Source organism: Euprymna scolopes, chromosome 6 (genome assembly GCF_053919585.1).
Source record: "Euprymna scolopes isolate OS-2025 chromosome 6, ASM5391958v1, whole genome shotgun sequence".
Classification (NCBI taxonomy): domain Eukaryota; kingdom Metazoa; phylum Mollusca; class Cephalopoda; order Sepiida; family Sepiolidae; genus Euprymna; species Euprymna scolopes.
This window is the reverse complement of record NC_136487.1, coordinates 65,905,062-65,931,406: the sequence shown is the minus strand read 5'-3', so window position 1 is coordinate 65,931,406 and position 26,345 is coordinate 65,905,062. Positions and strand designations below refer to the sequence as shown.

The 26,345-nt window shown below is 34.4% G+C and overlaps 1 protein-coding gene across 11 annotated transcripts in view; it reads right to left on the bottom strand.

Moving 5' to 3' along the window:
- Nucleotides 1-26,345, bottom strand: part of LOC145277675 (bestrophin-4-like) — a 315,957-nt gene that overhangs the window by 60,455 nt on the left and 229,157 nt on the right. For all 11 annotated transcript variants that reach the window (XR_013868194.1, XR_013868195.1, XM_080129346.1 and 8 more), the window contains 5 exons: nucleotides 24,480-24,634; nucleotides 21,986-22,063; nucleotides 15,057-15,209; nucleotides 6,228-6,308; nucleotides 1,670-1,821 (listed from right to left, as the gene is read on the bottom strand). Coding sequence is in view for 9 of the 11 variants with exons in the window: in XM_080129346.1 (XP_079985472.1) it covers nucleotides 1,670-1,821; nucleotides 6,228-6,308; nucleotides 15,057-15,209; nucleotides 21,986-22,063; nucleotides 24,480-24,634 (619 nt within the window). In the remaining 2 variants the exon portion in view is untranslated. The remainder of the gene's footprint in view (nucleotides 1-1,669; nucleotides 1,822-6,227; nucleotides 6,309-15,056; nucleotides 15,210-21,985; nucleotides 22,064-24,479; nucleotides 24,635-26,345) is intronic.

The window sequence follows — 26,345 nt, the reverse complement described above, 5'->3', positions numbered from 1 at the left end:
TCAAAAGATATATATATATATGTGTGTGTGTATGTGTGTGTGTGTGTATGTGTGTGAAATTTCACAAACATTATGTGTCTAGAGTATATATATATATATATATATATATATATATATATATATATATATATATATATATATATATATATATATAAATGGAACTTTGTGTGCGTGTGAGTGAGTGAGTTCCTCTGGATTCCTAAACGGCACAAGAAGAAAAACCTGGCATATAAAATCAACAGTAGCTTCTTTGATATGATAGGGGCGCGTTGAAAATGAATGTTTCTGTTTAAAACACAACTGAACCATGATACTTGACTTTTGCTTTTTAAACTTTAATACAAGCCAGTATATAAAGATAATTTTATAAAATCAACAGTAGGTTCTCTACAGTGCAATGTAAACTAAGATGTATTGTGGACTAAGTCACTACGAAGGAGGGGCATGTGAAACTTCCTTCATGTGCACTGCGATGGATCCCCAACTAAGCAGTATACTAATCGATTTGATTGAAAAATGAGCGATTACATTTGTTTCGGTGACAATAAAAATCATTTTTAACCTTTCGTATCGATCTGTGTATAGCTCAGGTGAAAGCGATGCTGGACAGATTGATAACGACTAAGGCTGGAGCGCTAAACCTTTTAGCTAATCGTAATCAAGTCATATAATTTTATGACTTATAAAATCATTATCGTGTATTGGATAATAATCAACAGTAAAAATTGGCTTTATAATAATAAGAAATCTGCATTAATAAAACTGTAATAATTATGCGTATTTTACGACCGAGCGATGCTGTGCAGCCGGTGTACGGTCTTTTCATCACCCGACATTACATCACACGTCTATTAATTACGGACTATTAATCACTAGACATTTAATCAATTGTGTTTTCATCACGTTGACACTGGATCACATCGAGACGTTTAATCACTTAGGGGTTTTCCGAAAGCGCTTGAAGGGTATTATTTTTTCACCACATTATATTTGTTTATTTTTTGGGATCCTTTAAGATGATTCTTCATGATCTGTATATGCATTTTTGCGAAGTATTGTCCTCATCTTTATTATTGTTCATAAGTTCGGTATTGTTTCTTAACATTAAGTAAACAAAATGAAGAAAATGTAACTATTTGCAGACGTTTGTTTACATTTTTAAATGAGAAATTAATTAATTAAAACAAATGTTATGTTTATTGTTTATTCGTTAAAAATAACAAAAAAAACAGTGGCTGATAATTACTTTAAGTGAACAAATAACCTATCCTCTAACTCTTGCATGATTGGTGGGGGTGGGGGGAGCGGCCAGTTTTACCCTATAGATTTTATATCTCGTAAAAATAATCTTAAAATTTGTCAAAGGGAGTAAAAATTTAAAGTAATAAAAACATAATAATATTATTACATTAATAAATTTTATTCTTTTCCTTGGGAGGTGATTATTTGTCTCTGTGTCGAGTGATTAAATGTTCACATGATGAAAAAAAAACATGTGATTAAATTCTAGTGATTATATGTCCGTCATTAATAGTCGGGTGATTAAATGTCAGGTGATAAAATATCGGTAAACCATATATATGTGTGTGTGTGTGTGTGTGTGTGTGTGTGTGTGTGTGTGTGTGTGTGTGTGTGTGTGTGTGTGTGTGTAATATCAATGTTATCTTACGCGATATTGTAAGTGGATCCGAGGAAATTTGGTCTTTTGGAAGCATATGATGCCTCGGTATAAGGCAATTCTTCGACGTTTTCATTCCAGTACATATCTCGGATCAATGGTGGATGTTTTCCGTAACATTGGTCGATCAAAGCCATTGCAACCTAAAATGATAAAATTAATTATTACAAAAAAAAATCACATATACTAAAATATTTCGACATAATCAACTAACGAAGAGACAATTCTTTATTGAAATTTGTGTGCGGATATTTACTTTATACGTAGTATGTGGAGGTGAATGGTGTTTGCCCATGCCAGTAACCGACTTCTGAACAGCACATTGGTTCGTTTATCATCATGATCCTTCAGATCCTTCAGATGATGAAGGTTTACTACCAACGCTCTCCAGCTCCATTTGACAAGTATATCTCGTGTCTTGTTCACTAGTTCAGGTCTAACTCAATTCTTTGATTAGTCATTCCACGTGTGTCTGGTCTTGTTATTTCTATTGTTTCCCATATATATCGCCTTTATCGTAACGTATGAACCCCATATCTCATATGTTGATAAGGACAGACACACCATTTATAAGCGTGTACTGTCTACGATTGCATTATCGCCATCTCTCTCTCTCTCTCTCTCTCTCTCTCTCTCTCTCTCTCTCTTTCTCTCTCTTTCACCTAAGCATAATACAATTTTTTTTCTTCGTTTGCTGAATACTATCTAACTATTTGCTGGTTATGCCTGCCCAATCGATATTAATATAACTTTGTCCCATTATTTTTTGTGCTAATTCTAGGTAGCCTGGAGCTTGAGTACAAGCCTGAGAAATCAATTATGACTTTATGATCATGTTCAAATATCCTGCCTAGATTTAATTATCATTTCTTGCACTGACGAGAACTTAAGTTCGAAACACATGTTACTGTAGATTTAAAGAATAATATCCAAGACACACACACACACACACACACACATTCACACATATATATATATATATATATATATATATAACATGAGTGTGATGTTAATGAACCTTTGATTTGGAATGTTTACTTCGATATATATATATATATATATATATATATATATATATATATCGAAGTAAACATTCCAAATCAAAGGTTCATTAACATCACACTCATGTTAGTTATCATTAGTAAAATTAGCCTTACTCGTGTTTCATTGAATGATGGAAATTCACCAGACAACTTATCGTAGACTGATTTACGTTCTTCAGAAAAAGACACAGTTAGAGATTTCCCCCCCCCTTGGGTTAAAAAGGACAATATTTAGAGGAATGTAATAGAAATCCTTAAAAGTCGTAAGGTTCAAGATCTTACTTGTTATCTAATGTGTTAGTACTTTCGGGAATAATTACCTTTTTAAGTTCAGAGACCACAAGGAGACTTTAATTTATAAAGCACTATATCTCAATTTTATACAATCTTAATGATATTTCTGAGTTTTAGTATTTAGGTTTAAAAAATCAGAGGCAATAAAGTATTTATAATATTCCTCTGGCCTTCGTCAAGTGGTTAACCGCGAAGGGATATGAACGCCGAATCTCCTAAGTGCATTCTTAGCAATTACTGCCTTCCATAGTTGTTGTCGTCTCACTACGTTTTGGCCAACTAAGCCTTTTAGTTGGCCAAAACGTAGTGAGACGACAACAACTATGGAAGGCCAAAACGTCGCGAACATTCTTTTTTGTTATATAACGACTGTCAGACACTTGTTGTCTGCTTTAAAAAATGTACACACAATTTTTTTATTATAAATAAAAACAACTACTAGAAGATGAGGATAATAGTCCGCAATAAATAAATGGATAAATAATACAAATTACTCATCTCAATAAGAATTCCAATTAATTAAATAATCTCTTATCGTAGCGTGAATTCTCACAATATCATTGTAATGCCATTCTATAAGTACCGTTTGTAAATGTATTTAGAGATGTTTTATGATATATATATATATATATATACATACATACATACATATATACATATATATATATACATATATATATATATAATGATATTATAAAACATCTCTAAGTATATTTACAAAGATAACTAACAATACTAAAATTCGATACTTAAACAACTGCACACGACGACTAAAATTACTAGAAGCCAAACTAATCAAAAAACTACAAACTCTTTTCAACCTGATTTCATTTAACACCGGGACAAATATACTAACCGTATTTGATAATTAACAAGTAACTTAATAAATAAAGTATAAAATAAGAAAATCGAAATTAAAAATAAAAATAATTCAAAGAAAAAGAAAACGATAACAACAACCATCGCTCTTGACGATGATTGGATGCACCGATAGAAAGCGCTTGAGAAGAATATAGCTGAACAACAACTTTGGGCGTCATTGTATACAACATGCCAACTGAAATAAAGACTGCTCGGCAAATTTAAAAGATATCCAGAACAATCGGAAAAAAGAATAACACTGTCGTGTTCAATCAGACGTACTTGAATAATGATGTGTTACCAATATATATATATATATATATATATATATATATATATATATATATATATATATATATATATATATATATATATATATATATACAAGCAAGATTCCCGGTGTTATCCGATCGTAAAATACGCTTAAATATTATATTTACGCCAACATTGTATTTATTATAATAGAGCCAATTCTCTATGTATATTGTACCCAATATATAGTAGTGGTTTAAAACGTTTAAAAAATATTATATTACTTGGGTACCATCAGCTAGAATAAAAACCATAACCACTAGCTCTCCAACGTTATTCGTTACCATTTTAGTTTAGGCCACATTTTTATCAAAACTTTACAAATTAATCAATTTAAACGTATATATATATTTGCGCAGTTCGGTTTACGCCTGCCAAGTTACAATTTTTATATTTTGACACCTTAGCAGCTTTTTTCGGCTACAAACCAAATCGAATTTGTTCCACAGATCTGAATAGTCCGACCAAAAATTGGCAGGGTAGTTTGGTAAAGATCGTTCCGCACACACAAAAAAAAACGCGCTTACTTTTATATGTATATTAGTAGGACTTACGGCGGTGCAGATTGTATATTTATTATTATAGAGCCAGTTCTCTATTGATTATTTTATTGAAAACAATATACAATAGCGGCTGCCTGGCGTGGCTCAATCGTAAAATACGCTTAAATATGATATTTCAGTTCATGCAGATTCCATATTTGTTATAATACAGCCAATACGCCATTGGTTATTATAGTGTATCCAATATATAGTAGTGATTTTAAAAGTAAAAAAAAAAAAAAGAAAACAATATGGCAGTTAGAACCGAAACTAAAACATAAAGCCTCTCAGCAGTATCCGTTTCTCTCTAAGTCCATTTGTATATCAAAACTTTAAAAATTAACGTGGTTAAATGTATAAATGTGTAGAAGATATATGTTTAGTCGACTTACTCCTTTCAATTTTTTCCCCTTAGCAATTTTCGCCTTTCAATTTTTCCCCCTTTTTCATGATAAAAAGCATATTGTATCTGTCCGAATATCCTATATATTAAGGTTCAAGTTAGTAGACCAAAATTTGACAGAGCAGTTTGGCAGACACCGCTCAGCGCACATAAGAAAATGTTACTTTATGGTACTTTTTATGTATATGTGTATATATATATATATATATATATATATAGTGTGTGTGTGTGTGTGTATGTGTGTGTGTGTGTGTGTGTGTGTGTGTGTGTGTGTGTGTGTGTGTGTGTGTGTGTGTGTGTGTGTGTGTGGTACCGATGCATACCGTTCCAAAAATGAATTAGCGAAATTGATGAAAAGGCTCCAACCAAACTTGGGTACATAACGTCGATCTTGTATTCCGGGCTTATTGGTGCATCAATACTTCGATGAAAACAATCAAAAATGTATTCTAGATTTGAGTCAAATAGAAATTTGTGTTCAGTATTTAACTATTTATTGAATCGTGCTTCACACGAGGGTTCGAAACCAAAGGGAAGCATCTTACTGTGCTTGCGTGCCGTGTCAGTAGGTCAGTTCGCACACATCGCCAGGTCTGTGACAACATCAACGACGACAGCGTCATGGGGGTAGCCTTGGATACGGTATCACCAAAGATCAAGATTAACGACGTCGTCACTGATGATGACGATATCCTTTATGGTTGACTTCTTTCAACTTTTCCTAAAACGGTGATAACCCTGGTTACATAGGGGACGCACGGTTTTGCGACTTTCTGGCTTATTAAAATAATCCCTCTTGTTTTTTTTTTATTGTTTTTGTTGTTGTTATTGTTTGTCAACATTATCACCGGTTTTAATAGGTGTTTTAAGAAAGCTAACAAAATATGAGTACAGATACTTTACTTTAATCTTAGCGGATATCAAAGGAAGCGTGAAAACGCGAAGTGTGGATCCAATCCTGCTGTATATTCTTACGCACGCGATGGGATAGCCTTATTCACGGCTGAGGTTACACACGTTTCGCGTATTTATATGAGAAGAGACCTCTCTAAAAATATCACAAAATAAAAAAATAGATACAACATTTCCCTTACCGCTGTGTGTCTGTCTAACAACCAGTTGATATCATAATCATCGTCATCTTCTCCAAACGGATTTATCAGTTGTTCAGCCACCTAAAGAAGTACAATGAAGAAAAAAGACAAAGTTTAATATTATTCATGGGGGGAATAAGTATTTTTTTGACGGAGCCTCTCTTTAAAAATCTATCAAAATCAACTAATTATCCAATCAATACAAAATTTTCACTGATTATTAAATGAAGAATAAACTTTATAATGGTGTACTTTTGTTCATAATCGATATATATATATATATATATATATACATATATATATATATATATATATATATATATATATATATTGCCTACAAACCCCATTTCTTTATTAATGGGTGCAAATATGCTTAAAATAATCAGCCGAAACTGAATCAAATATATTGTATTGTGTAGAGGGTAAGGATTGTATATAAAACAAACAAAAACAACAACTGTGCACGTATCAGATTTTAAGGTTGAAAATCCGAATTTTGAATATGTTTCATTTTCATCTTTTGTGTTTTGAAGTGTGAAATTCTTTGAATATGTTAATAATAATTAACATTTTTCAGATTAGCAAAAAAAAATTATTTTTACGAAAACACTACTTTTAAATCTTTGAAAAAACACTACTTTTAAATCTTTGAAAAATAAATTAATAATTTTCTTCTAGTGACCGTAATATTGCTAATATACTATGATATGGTAAATGTTTTGAAGAATCGGTACCAAAAAATTAATTTAGCTAAAAATACGATAATATCTTTCGGCAATTTGTTATTACATGGTATTACTTCATCTACGGAAGAACATACGGCCTAAAAACAGTTGTTCCGTATTTACAAACGGTTGTTATCTCACCTTTTTCCAAAATTACGTCTAAGACTGCCGCTACGCGATGCCACAATTTTAAGGGCTAACAAATTCTAATGCAAGTCTTTTTCACAAATTATGTGATAAAAAAATTGGGGAAAACACAATTTTATATGGTATATGAAAAAAAAAACAGTTTTATATGGTTTATGGAACAAGTATATGGTTCACAGGTTACAAACGGGAAAATAATTGTAATTCAATTTTGGAAAATAAAAGAATTTATGGTTGATGTAAAACAAGAATAGCAGAAAAAAGCAGATTTAGTTGTTGTTTTTTTTACAGGTATTTACTAGAAAAAAATTAAAGCTTGATAAAAATTAGTGTGAAGGGAAAAATATAAAGCGAAAATAACATAATATTGAAGGTATTTAATCATAAATAGTGTTTGAATCATGATTTAATTCAATTATTAAAAAAAAAAAGATATTTGCCTGTTTGGTAACATTAAAAAATATTATAAGAGTATAAGTGACCACAAATGAAGAAGGGTTAGGGTTAGGGTTAGGGTTAGGGTTAAACATAAACATCACTGGTTTGGGGGTCTAGAATCAGAGTGTACTATGACGCTACGCTTAACCTATCCTTTTCCTCGTTCAATTCGTTAAAATCTTTCTAGACTGGGGCAATTTCTATGTTTGTTCTTATCAAGAGTGTCCATTTTGAAGAGCCTGATTTTCCCCACATTAAAAACCGATATTGTGTCTAACTCTGCCCTCCTGGGGAGGCAAGTAAATAGGAACATCACCGGTTTGTCAACTATCTGATGATGCTGCGATTTGCGCTTGACTTAGTTAAATGCGTGGAAACTTGCAACTAGCATACTATCGTCCAGAAACACTTTATCCTGATAGATAGACAGGGTCAAGATGACCAGGCGTGATACTGGATGTGGATGTTGTCTCAAACACATACGGCGCCTCGCATTCCCAAAATAGCCGTCCATCTGATGCTGATCAGCCTCATAGTTGGTTATCTTCGGTGGGGTTATGTAAACACACACACACACATACACACACACACACACACACACACACATATATATATATATATATATATATATATATATATATATATATATATATATATATCGTTTATGAAAAAGATTGAACCCTTACTCCTTACGTAATCGTCTAAACAAACGTTAGGACTAAATGGATTTATTTTGTCTTGTAAAGGCTACCGTAGTTTTTTAAAAGGTAAATGTTAATTTTTTTTTAATTTTTAATCTCGCCACGCGAAATCAATATATTGAGATAAAAGATGGAATCATTTGAAATTCGGATATTATGTTATAATATTTACTTCATATTTTCATAGCAAATCATTCTAAATTTTATTTAGACAAAAGAAATTAATTGATTCAAAAACGTTTTTAAAAAAATATTTCTGAAAAATCGGTACAGAAATGGGGATGAATAGTGTTTTTGGAAAATGTAAAATTTAAAATTCTATTAAAAATACTAGAAAAAGTTTTATATTATTTTGCTTTTAATATGATAAAATCAGGCTTTTTTGTTCTGGAAAAAAATGTTGCTCAAGAATAATGAATTTTAATAGATTTTAATTCGTTTTTTAAAAAAATATAGCAACTTGGTTTTCTTGCATTTTTAGCCGTGCCTCATATACATTAAAAAAAAATTATTCAACGTTATGCGTGTAAACCTTGCAGCTTTGGGTGCACGTATTCTGCAAGGCTTATGTGTATTATTTCTCTAGGCGGAAAGTGGTATCTATTAAGTTTTTATTTATTTTCACGTTTGTTAATACTTCGACTATTATACGTATTGTTGTTTTTTATTCGTCATTTACAGTGTAGAGTTGTTGAACTTAATTCATTATATAGGTCGATATAACTGTATCGAAATATATTGTTTATAACGTACGGAATATATAGCCTGTTAAAAACTTTTGGTTTTGCTGAGTTTAAGAATCCCATTGTTATATCAATTTTTTTTTTTTTTTTGCATTTTCAATTAAAACAAAACAAAGTGTCACTTTGACGTAGGGCGGCTATTATCTGGGACATACATTGAATGGATACAATGTAAAAAGTTAAGTAGCAAGATATCTGTTTACATTATATTTGAACTTCTACATGTCAGTAAATTCGTGAAAGCAGGAACCGGGAAGGTAATTCCAAAGTCTAGCAGTTCTGGGAAAAAAAAACTATTAGATTAAAAGGCTTTCTGGCACCTATGGATCTCTACTCTGTAGAGGTGGGATTTTGCTGCTTGTCGGGTTTGTCGGGAGTGTTTACATCGAGGGTGTTCAAAGGCTTGTAGTTCATCAGAGCATTTATCATTAAAATACTTGTAAAATAGGCAGAAGGATGCAACATTTCGTCGATGGGACAGATGCTGAAGCCTAGCTGACGGCTCGGGACATATTAGGTTGCCGACTTTCTTTTGAATCCTGTCCAGGCGTGAGAGACTAGTAGCAGATTCACTAGCCGAAATGTGACAATGCTCCATACATGGGCGAATGGTGGCCTTGTAGAGATGCAGGATACTTTCAGGTGTAAGTAACATTGCAGCACGGTAGAGAAAGCCCATCTCCTTCGCAGCAGCCGCGGCAATGCCCTCGATGTATCTGTTCCAACTCATGTTCCTATTGAACGTTAAGCCGAGGAATTTGAACTAATTAATTCATTCATTTTCCTGTTCTGTATACTTTCACTATAGTTATAAATCATCAGCGATAGTCTTAAAGATGCGGATTTTAGCAGTAAATATGTCAGTGAGTATTACTGAGAATTCTAAAGCAATATTAAAGTGTTTTTCATAAATTGACGAATAAAAATCGACAATGTTGTATTGTAGGAAATTATATAAATTCTTAGTTTCAATGCATTTCATTTTGGTGGTGTTAATCCATTAGTTTAATTCTAGACACATTTTATTTCCTTGTAAATTCTGGCTGTAGTTAATAAGACTAGTAGTTGGTTTATTGACGAAATCCGGTTTTTTAATATTCTTTAGTTTAATCATATATGCTTGATTGGGTTTTAATTTTCCAACTATACCGTTCTTTTTAAGTATATTTGTGAATAGAAGGGTTCAACTTTGCCCGGTTGGAAAATACGCTTAAATCTATTCTAATTCATGCAGATTTTGTATCTATTATTACAGAGTCATTTCTCTATTATATATATGTATATATATATATATATATATATATATATATATATATATATATATATATATATATATATATATATATATATACATATATATAAGACATAGTTGCTAGGCGTAATTAGTTTCAATATAGGATATATTTAGTAAGTTATTTTACAAAGGGCATTAATAGAGGGGTAAAAGCACTTCATTGAAATCCTGATACTCCTGATTTTTGTAAAATTTGGAATTGTTTTTGACATCAGTTAATAAATATTCTCTGAATTTTAGTTTTGGGGATTTTTAAGTGTTTCAATTTTCAAACTATAGGCTCATTCTCCACTTTAAAAAATTCAAATATTTCGGATTTTCATTGAATTTATATGTAATTATTAGGCACCAATTAAGTATTAGGTTGTCACAAAAGTTCGTAAACACTTGCGAAAAATTGAATTTGTATGCTATTTTTAATAATTTCGTATGGCAATTGATAAAATTACGACTATTGATTCATTACTGCTTGAAGCGAGGTTTTTTAACCAGGAAAGCCAGAGAAGAGATTTGTGCTATTGAAGTTGGAACAATTGCATATGCGGCGTTCTCAAAGTGGTACAAACGTTTCGATTCTGGCGACATGATTCTTGAGGATAAACCTCGTCGGGACGGTTGTTAAAGTTGGATGATGGAGACTTGCAAACCGGATTGGATAATGCGCCTTCATCGATCGATCAAGAATTGGTTGATGAGCTTGGGGTTTGTAAATCGGCAATTCACCGACACTTGAAGCAACTTGATTTTGTTCAAAGAAAAAGTCGCGTTAAGATCCACACGAACTCACCGAAACACAAGCCACATGACAAAATTTGGCGTCAATTGTTCAGCAATCCATTGAATGAGCGTTTTTGGAAACGTATTGTGAGATCGGACGAGAAATGCTTCTATCTTGTTTAGTACAATCGAGGCAAGCGATGCGTTCGGAAAGGGAAAGAGGTGTCGTCGGTTCCAAAACAAGATCGATTCAGCAAGAAAGTCATCTTGTGCGCTTGGTGGAACTTTTAAGGAATCGTACATTTTGAATTGGTTCCGAATGATCGTACCATCAGTGCCGAACTTTACTGTAAGCAACTGGAGCGGGTCTACGAAAAAATGAAACGAAAGTACTCGGCTCTGATTTAACGAAGGCGCGCTTTGATGCAGAAGAACAATGCCAAGCCACATACCGCCAGAAACACCAAAGACCAGTTTGAAGAGATGAATGTCCAGCCTACGGTTCTGCGTTCCATCTAATCATGTCAGCTTCCGCTTTCTGAAAGGCTGTCGATTTGACTAGTTTAATGAAGTCGAGGAAGTGTGCCAAGAATTCTTTGATTCGAGGCCGGCTAAATGGTACTTTGACCAGATCCGAAAGTCTTGGAAAATGATGGTCTTTATTTTGAGGATTAATTTTCTTTTTCCCATGTTATTACTTGGCGAAGAAAATTTGAATTTTTGCCAGTGTTCACGAACTTTTGGGACAACCTAATGATATTCCTTACACCCTAGTAATTTTAAGCCATAAATTTTAGGCAGCTTATATAATAACACAGATTTGGATTAAGATTAAAATAATTTTTAAAAAAATCATAATTACCTAGAATTTAGGCAATACACTTTTCCGTGGGTTATCGTAAATGAAAATATAGACAAATAAAATCACACACACTCATACACACGCGCGCGCGCACACACACACACACACACACACACACACACATATATATATATATATATATATATATATATATATATAGAGAGAGAGAGAGAGAGAGAGAAAGAGAGAGAGAGAGAAAGAGAGAGGGAAAGAGAGGGAGAAAACATTTTTAAAATGTCAAAATAGACTTTTTAATGTAATCCTCAAATACCAAGATTATATTAAAGGCTCGACTTCATTTGCTACAATGCGAGTCTGATAGTTCGTCTCTACGATAAACAAAACAGAATTTATCACTAAAAATGTTATTTTCACCTTTTTCTGTAACCTTGACTTTTGACCTAGATGTCGCAAAATTAAATTAGTTCTTAATTAGAACGACCGATAGGTGAGTAAAAGTTGGAGATAAATATATATTGTGACAAATTCCACAGAATATATAACCTCCTTGACATAGGTTTAAAAAAAAAACAACGGAAACAAAATAACTGAATATCATATTCGCTGTAATAAAATGTCATCTTTTTTTATTGCCTTCCAAGAATGTTTACTCGATTTAACTCAGATTGAGAGATTGTAAATTTAATTTAGAATTGTTTTTTCGTGGGTGACATTCCAAACGAGAGTTGATCCTTCACGATGTATCTCTTTAGTTGAGAACAAAACAAATACTTTAAAGGTGTCACATTTGCTTAAGCGAAATAATCTTAAATTCACAGTTCTGATTTTTTTTTTTTTTAAGATCAGGGCTGATTGTTTGTTTTACTTGTTTGGATCGGATTATTGTTCTCATCTCAAGTGTTATTTGCGCAACGTTTCGGTCTATATAGTCTGCAACCTTCGTCATGCATCTTGGGAAAAAAATGAGAAAAGTTACTGGCTCCGTAGATGGTTTCGTATTCTTGGAGTTGTTTTGGCTTCCTTAGCCGTGGATTCGTATGTGTGAAAGAAAAAAACTTTGATTGACAAGAGGGGGGGATAACTTTAATAGTTTGACTGGATTGTCTCCCTTTTACCCTTGAAATTTTAAGGATGGATTGTATAATTTTGTTTTTTCTTTATGATTAGAGGTTTTCATATACTGCTAATATATATGCTTGTTCTGCTTAGTAACGTTTCCTTTATAGCATACGTGCCACTTCTTCCCGTTGTCTAACTCCCCATCTTGCATTGTATTCTTTTAACCTAAATCGACAAATATCATTTCTTATTTGACAAATTATCAGCATATCAACCACCTGCTTTCCATGACGTCATGTTACTCTGACTGGAGGGGGGTGGGCTGAAGTGGGTTCTTAACAATGCCCAGAGGCTCCCATAGACTAACGGAAGGAAGGAGGCGCCTAACTTTTCCTTTGACAGTAGTACTGTCCCGCCACCGAATACAGCGCCTAGTATTCTCAAATGGTCATCCATCTCGTATTAGTCAAGCTTATCGTTGCTTAACTTCCGTAATCTGGCGGAACCGGTTTGTCAACGTGATTATGCCGTGACTGATGCAATACGGAAGTAATCAGGAATGATTCTGTTCATGGTTTTGTCTCTCGTTGTGCTGGGCAGAAGATGGCAATGGTTAGGACAATCATCCGGTATGTGTACTGTTCTGACAGAAACTGCAACCTACTGATCGTACAATTGAATAAAAAAGAGCACTTTTGAGAAATAGCGTAAATGGGTTTATAAATGATGAGCAACAATGAATTCACGAATGCCTCGAGGCAGAGAGATAGATGGAGAATCATAGTCAATGCCTGTACCAGGCAGGACGCCGTTTGAATAAATGAATCCGCATATATATATATATATATATATATATATATATATATATATATATATATATATATATATATAGCGCGCGGGTTGTGTCTGTCAATGCCGAGTCGTAAAACATATTTTAATTCATGCAGATTTCGTATTTATTATTACTGAGCGAATTCTCTATTGAATATTATTTTGTACCTAATATATCGCACTAATTTCAAAAGTTTTTACAAATGTGGGTGCCAACAGTTAAAATCGAAACTAAAACATTTAGCGCTACAGCCGAGTTCCCCACCGATGTAATATCGAGAAATAGGTAAGAAAGATTTAATATTAAACGACTTGAAGAAATAAATTCAATTTGCGCATGTGCAGAAACGTATATGTCGGCAAGTTGAAATGAATATTTTTCATTTCAACTTGCCGACATTTTTCTGTACGCATTATCTATCCATCCAAAAATAAGATTTTATTCATTATAAACCAGCCTTGATTAATATTTACTGTTAACTTCAGTATATTGTGACCAGGAGTGAGTTTAAGATTTTATCGGTTAAATATTTACGCATACACATATAGCTATCGTTTTATTCATATAGACAAAAAATAACGGTTACTTATCTTAACAATTTACACAATGACATTAACTCAGATGAATAGAGTTAATATTTTGTCTTTAGTGGATGAAAGACTTCATCAGAAATTAGTTATTATATGAGGAATGTTCCAAAAGTAATGCCTCCTATTTTTTATGCCGCTCGAATTGATCAGAGGGGATTGCAAATTGCATTGATATAATAACTGAACTTATGCATTCATGAACTAAATGTTCGATCTCTCTGTTGCAGATACTGACAGTGTGAGACTAAGAAAGCAAGCGTCAGAAGAAGAGATGTGCCGTTGAATTTCTGGCAAAAGTGCATTAAGAATGGTGGTTACTATATAGAAAATTAAATTCTGTGACACAAAAGGCAGCTCGTTTTAATAGTACCACTCTCGTCTTCTTAGCTCTTCAACATTTGAGTTTTAAAAAAAAAAAGCAATCGGAGGCTGCGGGTATACCATACGTTTATCAGCAAAATTTAGATCTTGGTTACATCTGTGAGGAAACTTATAAATGGCTATCTGGAAACTTCCACGACTTCGTCAGCTCCGGCATCTAGCCTTTAACTTACATGATTGCAACCCCATGGATTATTATGTGTGAAGCATAGTTGAGAAAGACATTAACCGTATCGACTGTCACACCATAAACTGTGCCATTATTAGGATTAAACTGGTGTTCGGGCGTCTCTCTAAAATGTCAAATTGACCTCGAACACCCTGTAGTTTCGGATGAGTCATACGCAAACTCTTCGTTGCTATGAGTTTGTGTTCTTACCTTAAGCCAGCCCATGTAGAAAAAGAACTGCAGTAAAGTAAAGACGGGGACGTACAAATCATATCCAAACCCTTCGTAACCACGATTTGGATCCAGGTATTGACGGGCTACGAGACAGGCGGCAAAAAAGGTATATACAGCTAGTGTCACGACCTGTCAACAAAAAATAAATAAATAAAAATACAAAATAACATGAAAAGCATAAAACAGCAACAACGATAATAACAATAATAACAACACTACTACTACTATTATTACTATTACTACTAATAATAATAATATTAAGAAGAAGAAGATTTGAAAACGGAAGACGCGGAATTCTATGGGACATGAATATACAAACAGAAAAACCGATCCAAGCAAGAAAACTGAATGTCATAATAGTTAGCAAGAAGGAAAAGTCCCGCCAGATCGTAGATTTCGCCGTTTCAGCAGACTACAGAGTGAATACCAAAGAGACAGAGAAACGGAGCAAATACACAGAACTAGCCAGAGAGTTTAAAGGGATTTGGAAGATGAAGAAAGTCAAGATAACATCACTAATAATAGGAGCACTAATAACAATCCCGAAAAACTTTGAAAAAAAATTGGGAGAGATTGGAATCAGAGGGAAGGCTGAGAAGATATGACAGATCACAATAATAAAAACTGCTTAATTATTTATTAATTACGTAGCATGTTGAGGAAACCCCTTAAATGCATGTAAGTTAAAGGTGTAAGCATGTAGAAACTGCTACGGATGCAAAACACAAATAAGCACAGGATAGAATCATAAAAACTAGAAACTGTATAATTGTTAGTTAACCCCCTCACCTGCTCCGCCTTTTGCCTCCCCCTCCATTTATTTTTATAGTGTCACCATAAACTGGTGCAACATCAAATAATCGTGGAAGGTCAAGGTGCGAGAAGCGAAAGCACTAACCAGACTTCCACTAGGTGAGTACGAAGAGAACTCGGCTTATTGCTACCCAAATTATATTGAAAACCAATAGTTGCTGTCAACAAGAAATAACTGGTAAACGGTTACTGTCATAATGCAAACTAATTTGCAAGGATTATCGAAAGAGGCGATGAGTACTAGAAATCTGAGGGGACTTGTTGCCACTCAAACTCCAAACACCACAGTTTGGTTTCAAAGAGAATGTTAGCGATTGTCTGTGTTAAAACTCCTAGTGATAATAATGCAAACGTAAAACGCAGGAAGGCAGTAAATATAGACTATGTGGGTAAAGAGACGAAACAATAAAGCACATAATAATTGATTATAAAAAAAATAGTTCCAAAAGAATAGAAAATCAGATACGACTGCGTGGGAAATACATTCTACTAGAAACAATGCAAACAGTTCACTTTGGAAACGCAGACAAGTGGTACAAAACAAACTGGAGACGGTATTGCGAAACGAAAATCACAAAATCTTCTGGGGCATGTAGGTACGAACATACAAACGTATTTCATCTATTTTTGGTTGAATTTTTCCTGATTTCATTGATTTTTATTCTGACAAAAATATAGCATGCTTCTTTGTCAACTTCGTGTCAACATTAAAAACGAGGCATTTAATATTTCTTAGAAATGTGAAGTCAGAATGGCCAATAATTCTTTATAAAACTATATTCACCTCAAAGAAGGCATCTTACCACTAATATGTAAGAAGCTACTGTTATTAGGAGCCAAATTTATTAGGAGCATCCTAAGTGGGGAGTTGTACAGTAAAATGTTAACATTATATTTACGCATGTTGGTACAGTCGGGGAAACGTGAAACAGGGGAGATTTCAAAGAGAAAGAATTCGAAGTAAGAAGCTAAATAAAAAAAAATCAGGCATTTGGAGACCTCTACAGTAAAAAGCTGAGATTGCCAAATTAGTTGCTGAAAAAAATCAAGTATAGTAAGTTCGTCCGAGCACATTCCGTGGAAGTAATTGTAATACAAGCACAGAGATACAACATTGCGACGATGGTACAGAGGCTGGAGCTTGACAGACAGTGTGGGATCTATAATCTTAGGGGATCTTTTTACACCTTGTCCAAAAGACAAACATATGACTCTTGATATTTCTAAATCGTCTATCTTGGAGGATTCCATTTTATCTTTTAGGAAAAAATGGGGAACCACGCTATATCAAATTTCAAATACAATCTTTCATCAAATTTCCTCCAGATGTATTAATTTTCAATCCTTCAATTTTTTTTTTTCATTTCGTAAAGATGGATGCATTTTTAAGTATAATGTTTCAGCACTACCTTTCTTAGTCAAATGAGTTTTGAAAATTGTTATGGCAATGGATTCACGCGTGCATGAACTCTCTTAGCTATCAATGTGTAATAAAGAAGTTAAAGGAGATCCGGGACTGTGCCGTATTCTCGACGGAGTGTAACGTTGTCCGGGAACCAACACGTTGTATGTCTCAGTCGCAAAGCAGACAAAGAATAGAAAAAAATTCAAATCGCATGCTTGTTCTACAACTACATTTATTTCCTCATTCTCTCGTTTCCGCTGTGATGTACCACACGTGATCGTCTTCTCCAGCGTCATTCATGTCTCTAACGTGATTTCGAACGTTCTTTCTGTCTCTAACGCGATCCCTTTAAAGACTATTTTTCTCTACCGGTGACGTAATGTCGCATGAATTTGCATACGCGCGTCAGCGCTATGTTACAGGAGCTTAATAAAAGTAGAAGACACTTACTTATGTAAATCACACTTACAGGAAAAGTCCTACAAAATATGTATATGTAATTATGCCCAACGACAATATGCCATCGTCATTATCCAGAGTCCAGTAATTTTTATGCGTAAAATCAGGTCTGTTCTTTCGAAACAAACAAAACTTGCACGAACAAGCACTATAACCCAAAAACACAATCAACCTAAATCAGAAAACGCTTGTTGCACAATACTGACAGCGGCCCTCTTGAAGAGTATGCAATCATTGGTGTCATTTGATATACTTTTGACGTGCGCGTACCACAAGTGGTCTCGGAATTTCAGACGATACGAACAAGAGCAAGCTACCCATGTGAATTAAATATAGTATTCCGATCGAAATTTCGTGCAAATTCACAAGGTCAACAGAAAGATTCCCGCGTTCGACACGATACACCTGAAGAAGGTCGGAGGTTACATCGACCAAAACATTGTGAAAATAACATATAATATGAGAATAGTAGTTCGAATAATCCAAACAATACAAAGTAGGATTGTTTGTTTGTTCCTGGTTATTCGCCAAACGAAATTTGTGTTTGTTGTCGTGCATTCTAAGTGCATAACAATTATCTCCTCATTAAATTGGAACGCTTGGCAAATACATTTTTTTTATTTGTTCGAGAAGCCAAAGACCCGCGAACAGGGACGTAAGCCAGATTATTGTTGCTGCCTAATCTATATAAACAGACTAATAAGCGTTTCTGCTTGTTCCATGTGACGTCAGGCCATGATATGACGTCACAATATGGTGTCACGGCACAACCACAAAGTGACCTCGTTCTCCTCAACGATAGAATTCGTTCTCTCCAATAATAAGTCAAAATACAATTCTCCAGAGCAAAGGCGTACGATGTCATCAACATAAAATAACTTCGATAATGATATTAATCACGTTTCCAAGCTTAAACTAAACCTGCTACCTCTACTCTTCTCCATCTATGAACCCAATAACTCTTATCCATTCTTTCAACGTGACTATACGAATGAAATCTTATATTCTGCTTATATCTCCCTATACTACCCAAATCGAAGCTTCCTCCGAAATCATCGAATGTAAGCCTGTCTTTAAAACTAGCATCACACATATATTGTATCCTTAATGCAACTGATGTTTTCAACAGTAAATGGCCAAGTTTAACTTTGGTCCTGGATATGACCTTAAACTATATCCAGTGGTGAGGCCCCAGCTTGCGGGCTTTGGGGAGTGTGGAGCCACCCTTTAATTACCATTGCTCCCGGGTCCACTCTGACCCGGAGTGGTAGTACCTGTTAGGGTCCCAACTATGGGTTAAATAGAAACTGATTTGAAAACAACAAATATATTCTATTAAAAACTTTTCTTCAAAATCTTTGGATTCGGCATTAAATACCCGAAGAGGGTTGATATGCCGTAAAACACAAACAACCAACCAACCAAGTTTAACTTTAACGTATCACACTTTTTACACACGCTTTTCTGGTTAATCATGGCAGAAATTCCCTAAAAATACATTTTACTCTTGTGATCACATTAGCTTTTCTCTGTGCACCCATGTCATAACTAAGGCTATAACAACAGCATATTCTTTTCATCGTTTTGACTCTCGAGTGTGTATCGGCTGATATCTTATATGTTTTATATATAGTGATGTGGTTCTCGGTTGATTAACTGTGTCTGTGTCAGAAATATACTTGAGAATCAAAACAATGAAAAGAATATGCTGTTGTCATAGCCATAGTCATAACCAAGATAACAAAATATCTGAAAAACTTGGGTTCGGTACGATTCGACTTGGGGGATCCGGTGTAGCTGATTCGGTGTGTTGCCGATTCGGCGAGGGTGGGGGTCGATTCGGGGTCAAATTAGCGATTCTTGGTTATAGTTAAAGTATTTATATATATATATATATATATATATATATATATATATATATATATATATATATATATATATATATATATATTAAAACTTTATTCAATAAACGAAGATTTTTTGGATAAAATTGAAAAAAAATTATTAAAAGTAAAAGCATTAAGTTGACTTTAAGAAAATAAAATATAAATAAAATAAAAATAATCTTGTATTAAAACGCATCACAAAAACACATATTTAGTCGTCAATAAAGAGGTTATATTTTCACATTGTTTTTCTTTAAAAAAAAAATAAAGTAACGATATTTATTTAAAACACAGCACACAAACAGACAACACTCGGTCGTTATTTTCATATACTTTTACTTAATTTAAAAAAAAAAACAACTTAAAAATATTTTTTTAAGTTTCTAATCCTTAAACAATTAATTAGAAATAATTAATCAAAAAGAGTTTTGCAAAAGCATGATTTTTCTTAAAAACAGTTAAAATGATATATTTTCATGTTGTTTTTCTTAATTTAAAAAAAAATGATACGACCTTTTTAAAAATGTGACTTGTGTGGCTGACGCTGATTAGTACCTCCGAATCGGCCACACCGTCGAATTTCAATAACCTCGCCATTCAAATATACTTTTGTTAACATTTTAGTTTTTATCCCTCCATTGTCATTTCTTACACACAGATCATGTCTCTATCATTTATTTATCTATCTATCTATATATCTATAAAAGTGAAAGTGTCTGTCTGGCTGTGTGTGTGTCTGTCTGTGTACATTTCCCTACACAATAACTCTGTCAATTTTTCAGTCTACAGACTCGAAATTTGATATACCGGGTATGGAGATTTGGGAAAATCTTTGTAATCGGTTTTCGGCCAGAAATTCGGCTGATAAGGGGTCAAAATCCAACGATTTGACCTTTGAGAACGCTACCAAACTCCTCCGCTCATTTGAGGTATAAACAATTTAAATTTTAGATATAGGTTTTTGATTGATTTTTAGACATAGGTTTTTTGATTTCTTGATTGGAGCCCAAAACAATAAATGTTAAGCGGTCATAATAGGGGTCAAAGTTTAAAAAAAATTGACCGCTGCGGTCTCTACCAAATTACTCAGATAATTTCTGGTCTAGACATTTGAAATTTTACATAAAGGGTATTCAGAGATAGGGCAAACTTTTTAATCGGTTTGGGTCGAAAATTTGAGCTACCAATATATAAATGTATGTATGTATGTTTGCATGTCTGCCTAAAACTTTCGACAGAGGCGAGGAATTTTCACAAGATCAGTATCGTTTTTAAGCTCGACGTTTCAGACGACAAATATCGAAAAATTGGCTAAAAATATTAATTTCTTCACCTTCAACTGGGCACTTTTCTACAGGGAGGGGTCGCTTTTTTCGCCGATATTTTCGAAAGTCATCACCTTTTTTCGTTTGTCTAGCCTAAATTTAAATCTACGTCACTTCCGGTTTGGCGGTGGTCGTAACAGTAAAGACATCAGGTGTTTTTCCTATTCTTTTCCTCCTTCACGTTACGGGTTCGAGCCTGCCTTCCTACTACCACTTTTTTTTTTTTGCTCAACATACACCTTCAAATCCCCGGGCAATGCCGGACTGAAATGTTAGCATATCTATAAAGGTGAAATTGTCTGTGTGTCTGGTTGTGTGTGTACATTTTCATATCAAATTACTTTATTAATTTTTAGTCTACAGAATCGGGTCAAAGTTTTTTTTTTTTTAATTTGACATCTCAGCCAATTTTTTGTCTAAACATTTGAAATGTTACATAAAGTGTATTCAGACATAGGGCAAGCTTTTTAATCGATTTTTGGCCGAAAATTTCATTACCAAGGGGTCAAAGTTCAAAAGATTAAACCTGTGCGGTCTCTAGCAAACTATTCAGCCAATTTTGGGTACAAGCATTTGAAATTTTACATAAAGGGTATTCAGACATGCAGCAAGCGTTTTAATCATTTCTTGGGCGAAAATCTGGCTATCAAGTGGTCAAAGGTGAAAGAGTTGACCTTTGCCGACTCTATTAAACTCGTCCGCCAATTTTGGGTCGAAAAGCTTGAAATTTTAGATGTAGGTTACCTGGACATGACTCAAACTTTATATATATATATATATATATATATATATATATATATATATATATATGCACATAAAGTTATTAAAAGTACATAGGGCCCGAGCAAAGATCGACTGAACTGCTAGTTAATAACAAAAGCATTCGATTACCGTCGGCAGAAGGGCAAACAAATTTCTAGAGTAAACCCCTCCAGGGATGTGTCATCTTCTAGTTACAATATTAAAAAAGAAAAAAAATGTATCCATCTAAGTAACTTAATAACTGAAGTAACAAACCTGCGTGTAAACTAGCGGAATCGTGATCCAATCATAGACAAAAAGAAGTGAGCATTTGTCCCGGAAATCAGCCAATTGCTACAAAGAGAAAAAGAAAAGCCGAATATTTAGGAGCAAATACAAAGAAAAAATGTCAGCTTTCAAAGTAAACAATGATTTTCTTAGATTTATCGTAACAGTTGGTTATAAAAAAGTTAACTTTTTTTTACATGGGAGGTCAGCACTTATGAAGGCACAGAAGCAACTCGAGAATAAGTATTGAGTGTGAGGTAGACGGTGAGACAACCACGTCAGTCATAGTGTAACTTCGGTTGGGATAGATTATGTAAAAGAACGGTTATGCACATTGGATTTAAGAAAAAACGACCATAATCAGCTGAGAAGCAGACTTGCAGTATTGCGTTCCACAGACGGACAGTTCTTGGAAGGAAACTCTGCTTATGGAATTTTCTGTTTAGTTTCAGGCACAGATATAGAGTGCGGGAAGTTGTTGGCGGTAATTTCAGCTAGGCATATATTTGTGGCGGAATCTATATCTTCTGGACATAATCATGTTAACATAATGGTTCTCGTTAGTTCACCGAAATTACGCGAAGTTGAATCTAGCCTATACCAAATGGCTGCTCACTAAGGAATACTACGCGCTGTATGTATTCAGGTGAGTGAGTGCGTATAACACCTCACAGAGATGAAAGCCCTGCCTTTCACAGTTCCAGCTGACTTTTGGGCAAAGTGTAGCCCATGCTAGCCTCCCTAGGATATACTGGAAAGTTACCATACAGGGGCTAAATAGAGTTCGTCAGCTGTGGTAGATGCAATATATCTAGCAAAGGGGGCTTCTTTTTTTTTTTACACAGTGATCACCAATTATCAAGGCCCGGAAGCCACGCAGGGATAAGGGTTATTGCAAGTACATTACGTTAGTGTGGAGATTTGATGAAGTGTTTACTTAAGGGGCGGTTCATTAGGAATTTGTTAACATTGGACTTGAAGACATCCAAGTTGTAGTCCGGTGGGAAGCAGGCAGACGGAACAGAGTTCCACAGGCGTGCAGTTCTAAGAAAGAAGTTTTGTTCATGGAATCCGCGTTTTGATTTAGGCACAGATATAGAGTGGGGGAAATTTTTCACAGTGGATTCAGCTAGACGGGTGTTTTTCGTGAAAGATTGGCGAGGGGGGACCAGAGATTGGAGTTCAGACGAGCACCTGCCATGAAAATAACGATAAAACAAGGATAGGCTCGGAACGTCTCTTCTGTGGGAGAGAGGTTGCAGGGTAGAGAAAAGGGCATCCCCTACTAAGCCACGCTGAAAAAACAAACCGGATAACGGGTGTGCACCTGTACAACAATCATCTAGTGATGGTGTCACAGACAAAAGATCTGCTTCCAATTTGTCATAAACCAACATGGAAGTAATAAGGTTTGTCATGATCAGATCAGTATGCGCTCTAGTTTAATCGAAGATACCGAAAAGTATATCTTCTTGTTAGAAGGGAGACCTGTTGCACGTCTGTAATAGAAACTAAGTCAGATAAAAGAAGACCTGAAATAAAACGAGAAACAAAAATAAAGTTTATTTTGAAAGATTTTGAACTTAACAGATTTAAGCTGTTTTACAAAAATAATCTTGCACCGAAGCATGTGAATGTGCGTAATTTACTCATTTTCAAATTTTCGTTGGTCTGTCATGCTTAGGTTTGAAATAGTATCATGTCAATTTGTCACGCATACGTCAGCAATAGCATTTTGGTAAGTTTTTCACACTTACTGATAAAAATGCTCAAGTTTGAAATAGCATTTTCGTCAGTCCCTATTTACTTCCTTTCCCACAAGGGCAAGATTAAACATAAGATCGGTTTTGAAGGTGAGAGAAATCAGAAAGTTAAGGAAAATATAACTTTTAGAATTGAGTTTTACGCGGCCTCAATGACCCGTGGCGCAATGGTTAGAGTACTTGGAAAAATCAATTGTAAAAGTGATATTCTCCTGAAGGTTGAAAGTTCAATTCTCAGTGCGGGCGAATGAAAAAATACAATTGCGAATTACTTAGGATCTCTGTCCAGTCATGGATGACGGAACGAGAGCATTTCCGAGTTCGACAAGATACACCTGAGGACAGTCGGAAGTTACATCGACCGAAACGTTGTGAAAATCACATTCAAGATGAGAACAGTAGTCCGACGATTCCAAATAAAACAAATAACCAATCCTTATCTCAAAATTTCAGAAATTTTCTTCTTTCTCGATCAAGAGTAAAAGGTAAGATAACCATTCGTTAGTTTCAAACGGGTTCGTTCGTTAAAAACGCGCCCATTCGTTTAAGATCATATCTTCCAATCGTTTCTTTCTAGCGTGGATTTGTAAGCCAATTTTACGCACGAAGCATACGTGGTTACTTTACAATAAATTTGGTACATGCATGTGCGTGTGTTCTTTTTTACTGTGAAGCATATTGTTGTTTGCGGGTTTAAGTTATATAACAGGTGCTCTTACCTGTATAATCATACGCATGCCCCAGTCGGATTCAATGTGCCCCTCTCTTCTGGCTGTGACCAACATATTATTGGCCCAGGTAAGCGGCACCCAAAACTTATGGTACTTACACCGCACACCTTCCCATATTTCCACTTCCTCCTTCGTCATGAAACCTGCAACGGGAGGTAAGCAGTCATCGTGAGTGAGGGTACAAAACATCCAACAATGTCGAATACGTAAAGGACATGGTAAAAAACTGAAACCTATGCAACCCTAGAACAAGGGAGATAACGTGCGTATCGACCGTAGCTTCGGTCCTAGCCTGTAGACATTGAAAACAGGGTAGTTTTTTTTATCGTTGCTTTATTATATTATTATTACTGTTTTTTAATGTAGTTTGTTTTGGAAGGAGGTATTTTGTTTTATTTTCTTTTTTGTGTGTTATATAATTACTTTGTTTCTGGTGATTTTTTTGTTTTTGTTTTTTTTAATTGTTCAGAAAAGGGAGTATAGAAATCTGTGTAAAGGCGCATATATATTTCTAGAAAATTATATTAGAACGATTTTGATTTAATGAATCTATATAAAGAAAACAGCAGGAAGACCCGACGTTACTCGGAATTGAATGAGGAGCACTGTGTCATTTTTTACTATACTCCCAACAACATAATACTTCATTGTGCTTTTGTTTTTACAGTTTCGATTCGTTTTACCCCAGTACACTCGGAAGAAACTAAAAAAGTGTCTAAATTAGTTTCTTAGAATTTTATTTTTATCTTCAATTTCATTAAAATCGGACATACGATATTTGAATTTTCAAGATAGTTTTGTGTCGTAGTACATTTAGAGATACACGTAGAAATTCCGCACACGTAGTAGCACGTAGAGTTGCAGGACAACTTTCACTGTCCTGTCTGGAGAATTTTGTACATACGGTTTAAATTTTACTAAAATATTTGAAGTTTTAAAGGATGTTCTCACCTCATAATTCTCTTTCAAAACACTTCGAGATTCTGGGTGAATTCTATTGTCTTTTCGAAATTTTTTACACGAGGAGCATTACAAAAGTAATGCCTCCTATTTTTATTCCGCTGAATGGATCAGAGGGGGTGCAAATTGCATTGTTATGGTGATTGTACTTATGCATTAATGACCTCAAAGTTTCATATCTCTGTTGCAGATATGTAAAAGCATTCTCTGTCGTGGACGTGCATCAGAAGCAGAGATGCGTCATTGAATTCTTGGCAAAAGTGCACTGAGAATGATGGTGACTCTGTAGAAAAAAGAAATTCTGTAGTACAAAAGGTTCCAACATTTTAATGGTACCACTCCCGTTTTCATAACTCTTCAACTTTTTTTAGTAAAAAAAATAAGAGGCTTTGCTTTTGGAACGAACGACCTTCATAAATATGGTTCACAAATTTCATCGAAATATATTAGGAGTGGTAAGGGTGTCCAAAACCACTGTAGGGTACACTTAGAGATTCGGAACTACTTCCATTGTCATCCACGTAAAATGTTACATATGAGTGCATTTTATAAATTTGTATCCAGATTCTCTTTCTTCCTAGATGGAAGACATATTGACATATGTGGGTGCATAAAAGCTGTCCTTTTGTACTTATAGTAAGGTAAAAACGGATTAATAACGTCTTTTGAACTAATTCCTGCCGATGGTTATTGGTGTTAATTAGTATTATTACTTTTATTACATCCGGTACCACAAGTGCCCTCATGTTAAATTAAATGTAATTATATCTAGTAAGTTGTGATACCCTAAGTGTTTATAGTAGTAGTAGTAGTAGTAGTAGTAGTAGTAGTAGTAGTAGTATATACGGCATAATAATGAGCCGCTCCATATAAGTTAACAAATTTACCGAATTT